The sequence below is a fragment of the Sinocyclocheilus anshuiensis genome, unplaced genomic scaffold, assembly GCF_001515605.1.
Source record: "Sinocyclocheilus anshuiensis isolate Anshui unplaced genomic scaffold, SAMN03320099.WGS_v1.1 scaffold1097, whole genome shotgun sequence".
NCBI lineage: Eukaryota > Metazoa > Chordata > Actinopteri > Cypriniformes > Cyprinidae > Sinocyclocheilus > Sinocyclocheilus anshuiensis.
The window spans coordinates 327,682-334,549 of NW_015555843.1; the positions used below are offsets into that span (position 1 = coordinate 327,682).

At 35.6% G+C, this 6,868-nt stretch overlaps 2 protein-coding genes across 4 annotated transcripts in view; one reads left to right on the forward strand and one right to left on the reverse strand.

Annotated features, from left to right (window-relative positions):
* LOC107675552 (complex I intermediate-associated protein 30, mitochondrial) overlaps positions 1-3,205 on the reverse strand; it is a 6,459-nt gene extending 3,254 nt beyond the window's left edge. The window contains exons 1-2 of one of the 2 annotated variants that reach the window (XM_016469947.1): positions 3,010-3,205; positions 1,369-1,933 (exon numbers count right to left, since the gene is read on the reverse strand). In XM_016469947.1, coding sequence (XP_016325433.1) covers positions 1,369-1,887 — 519 coding nt within the window. In that variant the 5' untranslated portion in view covers positions 1,888-1,933; positions 3,010-3,205. Of the gene's footprint in view, positions 1-1,368; positions 1,934-2,718; positions 2,744-3,009 lie in introns of those variants that run through there. The other variant, XM_016469948.1, reaches the window with a different exon arrangement.
* Positions 3,206-3,231: 26 nt separating this feature from the next.
* The window catches only part of LOC107675549 (RNA polymerase-associated protein RTF1 homolog), an 18,218-nt gene continuing 14,581 nt past the window's right edge, over positions 3,232-6,868 (forward strand). For both annotated transcript variants that reach the window (XM_016469942.1, XM_016469943.1), the window contains exons 1-2: positions 3,232-3,387; positions 6,339-6,449. In XM_016469942.1, coding sequence (XP_016325428.1) covers positions 3,304-3,387; positions 6,339-6,449 — 195 coding nt within the window. In that variant the 5' untranslated portion in view covers positions 3,232-3,303. The remainder of the gene's footprint in view (positions 3,388-6,338; positions 6,450-6,868) is intronic.

A 6,868-nucleotide genomic window follows, 5' to 3' on the forward strand; every position in this document is an offset into this window, starting at 1 on the left:
ATAAGTAAATAAAACTTAAAAAGAATAAAAATAAATGTAAAAATAAATACAGAAAATAATACATATAGGAAAAAGGTCATAAAAATAAATTCAGGATTAAATTTTATTACAAATGGACTATATTTGTTTTTATCAAGTCATTTATTTCTTTATTTTCCTGTTATTTATTTATTTATTATGTCTGCAGGTTTGGTCCTCCATAATAGACTACCAAAAGTTTGACTTTAGGAGTTTAATAAAGATATTATTACAAGGATGCATTAAATTGATCAAAAGTGACAAAGACATTTATGTTACAAAAGTTTCTATTTTAAATAAATACTGCTCTTTTGAACTTTCTATTCATCAAAGAATCTTATAAAAATCAAGGTTTTCACAAAAATATTAAGCAGCACAACTGTTTTAAACAGTGATAATAATAAGAAATGTTTCTTAATATGTACCAAATCAGCATTTTAATGATTTCTGAAGGATCATGTGACACTGCAGTCATGGCTGCTGAAAATTCAGCTTTTCCATCACAGGAATAAATTACATGTTAAAATGTATTAAAATAGAAACATTTATTTTAAATCGTAATAATATTTTTGTTTTTATGTGTTTTTAATCAAAGCCTTGGTGAGGATAACAGATTTCTTAAAAAAAAAAAAAAAAAAAAAAGTAAACTTTTGAATGCTAGTGCAAATCCAAGATTCTGTCTAAACCTTGTTTTTCATGCAATTTTTACAGATCTTAAACAAAGGAAATATAATTTTAAATGGAATAAGTCATCATATTACAGTTTCATCTACACTTTTCCATAATATTAAAAAAAAATATTGGTGGCTATCAATGTCCTGTAGAAAGATTAGTCATTATTAACCCATGCAGAAATAAGAAAAGAGGAATCAATAAAAGAGAAAGAAAGTGAGAAAGTGAAGTGACGTGTGGCCAAGTACAGTGTCCCATACTCGGAATTTGTGCTCTGCATTTAACCCATCCAAGTGCACACACACAGTAGTAAACACACACACCTTGAACACACACCCGGAGCAGTGGGCAGCTATATTGCTGTGGCGCCCGGGGAGCAGTTGGGGTTCGGTGCCTTGCTCAAGGGTCTCACCTCAGTCTGGTATTGAGGGGGGAGAGAGTGCTGGTAATTCACTCCCCCCACCTACAATCCCTGCCAGACCTGAGACTTGAACTCCCCCCACCGACAATTCCTGCCGGTACCGAGACTCGAATCCGTAACCTTCAGGTTACAAGTCCGACTCTCTAACCATTAGGCCATGACTGCCCACAAGTACAAATACATAAGACGTCTAAAAGATGATGAACAAGAAATCGAATTATAGATCAGATGGAGAGATGTTGGATCTCGGCACTGACCAGGGGTTGTTTGGCGCGCAGAGTGCAGTATCCACTGTATCGAGTCTCTCCATCACGGGGAGGCGTGGAGCACAAGGTCCCATACAGCAAACATGTGCTGTTGTTCTTGCCCAGTTTGATGTATGCCTCACTGCGACCCCCAATCTCCTGATCCGATGACACCACCCACTGATTGAGACTCTCCGGTCCACGGAACTCCCACTGGACACGTGTCTGTTCCAGCATGTGCTCTATTAACGGCCTTCCTTCAGGTCCAGTCCAGCGCTGGACAAACTCATCCTTCAACAACCCAATGTGCTTCTTGATACCCTCCACACCTTTGGAGAAATCAAATTGTATCTTTTGCCAGGGCCAACGGGTGTCTGGAGGCTGGCCTGGTCTGCGGTAATCACGCTCATAGATGCTCCTGGTGCTCAGTATAACTGAGCATCTGAGGGTAGATGGCAATAACAGAGTCTGTCTGTGAATGACACCATAAATTCCAAACAGAGTTTTTAATGTTGTCTTTGACATAGCCATTTGCTAATTGTAGCTCTTGCGATCAGATCAGGCATCCAGTAGAATCCTGAAAAAAAATGAAAACATCATATTTAATTAAATGCCTTTTTTTATTTACCATCATATATCATGTCAGTTGAACTTCTGGATTCAAATGTTTTTTACTAATCCGAATCAAAATGTCTATTATCTAAAGCAGGGGATTTCAAACAAGGGGTCTCAAGGAAGTGACAGGTGGTCCATGTTCATTTAATCATTAGTAGCCTTTTGTCAAATCATTACACTGCAAGGTGGAATAAGAATTTATTTCTACAAGTATTCAGTTATGGATTAATAATCCAAAATAGCAAGAATAAATAATTGAAATCTTTAGTTGCTCTGTGGCGTGGGTTTGGCCACGGATCTCCAAATATAATCATCCTCATGCAAGGGACTCCCATCCCAAAATTTAAAAGGCAAATAAATAGTTTCTAAATGTCTATATAGTCTAAAATAATTAGATAAATAGTACAAGATAATAAGAAAATAATTATTATAACAACAACACTTAAGATTAAAATAAGTAAATAATAAAGATAAAAAAAATACAAATTAGATTTAAATGAATTATAAAAATATATATTTCACAGTACAGTACTAGAGTGAGCTTTTTAAAAAACACTAAATATTACACTTAAACACAAAATATTTTCCAAATAATATTTTAAATTGGTTTATGGCATTTCAATGTAAATTATTATTATACTATTATTATAAATTAGCATAAATGAGGTCTTTATAGCTGAAACTATATGGCTGCCTTTTAAATCACAACGGCACATAATAAATGTAGATAGCCCCTGGATATCTTACAGTCATCTCTTTTTGTTGCAAACCCTTACACGTTTACTTGAATGAGCAATAGGAATAAATCTCCTTTGACTTTATGACATTCACAAGTCAACAAGAGCCACTGCGTGCTGTTTAGTGACAGTTACATGTTACAGCTATGTTAAAAAACCGAGTGTAACCACGTTTATCATAGTTGAAAATTCATAAATGAATGAATAAACCTAAAACATGGCTTGAAAAGCAACTACGTCTAACTACTCGTTTGTGATACTCAAACATGCCATTACGGTCCGTCATATAATCTGTCCTTACCTGGAACAAGCACACGTGCTTATGGTCCTACCGACAACAAATATCTCTCGCAGTTGATTCCCGCGCACATCACATTTAGCGATTAACAAATACCATTATGATTTCCGCCAATTGTATGCATATATATATATAAAGTATAATTATTAGATACAGTACATTTCTGATGCTGTATATGTAGTCGATGTTTATGGGAGTGATGTGTGCGCATGCGTGGTGTAGCTCTAGCGCCTTTGTGTGGAGGAGTGCGGCGCTGCTGTTTAAACACACACACACAGGGGAGCCAGGCAGCTAACCATGGTGAATGTAAAGAAACGGAAAGGTCGGGTCGTGATTGACTCAGACTCGGAGGATAGTGCAAGCGGTGATAATTTGGATCAGGTAGGAATATCATTCATGTGAATGTGATCCAAAAACCTCGCTGTTTACCGATCTCTGAGACGCTAAGGTGTCACAGAACTGTATGTGTGTCTTGAAGTCCCAATGCTAAGTGATGTGGGAAAGCTAGCTGGTTAGCAGTGGCCTGTATTGTGGCGTCGTGTAGGTTTTGAGACAACTACACCTGAAATTTACATATTTGACGTGCTTTTTATTGTTGCCTGCAGCACGGGGGTAATTCGGCTTTACAAAAGTGGCCGCGTGCGTTTAGAACCTTTTCTGCCTCATGACGTCACAGCACCGCGGCTAAACTTCTATTTCGGTTGTAGCTGTAGAAATATGACGAGAGACTAGAGCGGACTGAAGGCTCTAAAACACGTCCCAGGAAGCAGCTTTTTAATTGGGCAGTTAAAGTCACATGATACTTGAAAATAAGAATATGGGGACATATTCAAGTAATAAAATGTACTGTTTTGTCAAAAGAGTTCAAACCAGATGTGTTTTATGATGTGCTATAAACGGCCAATGGCCATTTGGCCATTGCTTTTTTTCTCTTAAAGTTACTTTTTATTTTATTTTAAACATTCCATTAGACAAAGCATAAATAATAAATTGATCTGTGCCATGTCAAGCAAAATTAAAATGTTTTAATGTTGGTATGTCGGGTATCAGGGTTGACAGTTTTACAGTTCATTTAGGCATTAGAAGCATTTGCTCTTTTTACAAATACTCCGTTTTGAATTAATGATCAAGCAAGTAAAAAAATAATGTAATTGAAAATTTCAGTTGCTCTGTGACCAGAGTTTTAAATCTTTTAGCCATGGACCACAAAATACAATCATCCTTGTGTGAGGGACCCCCATCCTAAAATGTATTTTATATACGGCAATTCGGCGTAAAGCAATTGTTCGTTTTTAGTTCGTTTGAATTTCCCCTCTTTTCCTCGCTTTACTTTGCTTTTAAATAGCTTAAAAGCGCCATGCACATTTTACTTTCACTTTCGAATTAGTGGCAGTTCGGCGTCAATTGCTTGAATGCACCAACAAAATACAACGTCAAACTCACTTTAGCATATATATAAAACATAGAGCTTTTATTAACAAAACAAATAAAAATACACCATGCTATAGGGCATGCTATGCCTAATATAAAATAACAAATAACTTACATAAAGTGTAAATAGGTATACAAAACTGGAAATAGGCTAAGTAAACATGTATAATATATAACCAAATAAATAAGAAACGTAGAATGTTTATTAGCAAAACGAGTAAGAAAGCTTGGAGGCACGGCATACAACTTTATGTAAAAAAAAAAAAAAAACGACACAAAGTTTAAATAAAGTAAAAATCAGCAAATAATGTGGAACCAATTAAATAAGAAACTAATGTTTAAAAAAACTTCCAAAATCACCTTAGATAAACGGCAAAAGTCAACAGGTTTTTCAAAATCCAAAATATTGCCAAACAGGCGCTTTTGCATCTCGTTTCGAAACTAAATCATCCGCGATCGTCTTGTCTGTCTCACCTCACTCTTCTTGTCAGTCAGCTTGACTCACTCTCCTCACTGGATAAATGAAATCTGATCTGTGATGCGACTGTCGTTCGGCACGCTGCATTGAGTAGCCGCGTTCAGTTTTTAATTGTAGTGTCTTTTATTTTACTTAACTAAATGATTTTTATTGCTATAAAAAATCAAAATGACGGTGGGGGTCGGTGCCGCGGTGGGCAAGTGACATAACCGGTGTTGCGGCTTAACACCGGTATCACCGTCAGCACCGTCTATCGCGGCAAGCCTAAAAGGCATCTATATATTTTCTTGTATAAAGACCCAATTTATTCTGTGAAAAAAATATAAATGTCTAAAATATTATTTGGAAAATATTTGGTTTCTATTAAATTACAATATTGCATTATTTTCTACCACCTATAGTACTGAACTGTTTATTTTGTCTGTTTATTTATTTGATTATATTTTATTCATTTTTTATTTATTTTATTGATATCTAATTTATTCACATTTTCAATCAAATTGTTATTCTATTTTTTAAATTTAGTTATTTATTTACCTATTTTATATAATGATAATTTGGTTATTTTCATTCTGTTATGTATTTAGTGTTAGATTTTACACAGTTTTTCATTAAAATTTCCCACAGACACCCTAGCACTCCCTTACAGTCTCCTGGGGTCCCCGGACCCCATTTTGAAACCCCTGCTCTATGGTGAACAAATTAATTTGAACCATGATGCGCCCCCTATAGGCAGCACTCCCTAGTGCACATCTCAACAACCTGTGCACTTCATTTTCATTTCACTGGTGTTGACAAATTAAGGAGCTAGCCAGCTAGCAGCCAAACAGATCACAACACAAACACTAACCGCAGTGTGATTACTGACACCTATACAGAAATGCAAGTGTTTTGGAGTTGCATGCATATGATATGCTGAGAAGAATGCTAACAGATTAAATAAGTACCATTGCCCTCAAACACTAACATAATTGGACTAAAAACCCCATTCTCAGTGGAGTTTGACATCTGTCTGTGCATTAGACCCTATTTAGCCATATAGTTGTTGTCAGAGCATTGCCAGTGTTGGATTATAGCTATCCCAAATCCCACTGTGTTATGTATTCTAGTACTTCAGGATAAAATATAAGCAGACACCCTGACAGGCACACTCACAGGTCACTATTCAAGTTCATTAAAAAGATAGGACAACTGCATTTGTTCTTCATAAAAGGTGTACAGCATTATTTTTGCCACACCTGCCCTACAAGCATTAAACATTAAGCAACATTTTGTGGAGGAGGACATATTCCATCATGCCAACTTGTTTTTTCTTTTCTTTTTTTTTAATGAACAACAATAAGAGGGCATTCCCCAAGTACAAAGAATCTAACTTGGTGCTTGAGAAAAATTGTAATGGTAAATCTTCTTCTGCTTTTTGCAGGAACTGCTGTCTCTTGCCAAGAGAAAGCGTGTGGATTCTGATGAACAGGAAGAGCCTGTTAGTAAACCTGCCGCCTCCACAGACTCTGAGACATCAGACAGCGATGATGAGGTATAAAGCTTTTCTATTATTAAATGTTGGTGCTGACTTTTTGGATGTTCTCAGTGCAATTAGTAGGGTTGGGTATCGTTTGAATTTTATCGATTCCGATTCTTATCGATTCCTAGTTTCGATTCCAATAAGATAAAAAATCCAATATAAAAAAAATTAAGTCAAACATTTAGATGTCAAACATTTATTCTGTCTTTTTACAAAGCATTCTGTTGCAGCTGAATAACATGAGCAAAAATCAGCAGCCTACAGAACACTGCAAGAGGAATTTTGCCTATACTTAAAAAAAAAATACCACAGCAAAAAACTAGATTAATATAAATTTCAAATATTAAAGTGTTAAAGACAAGTAAACAGTCAGTAATAAGATAGGAACAAACAAATCAATTAGCAATATCATAAATAAATACAACTGAACA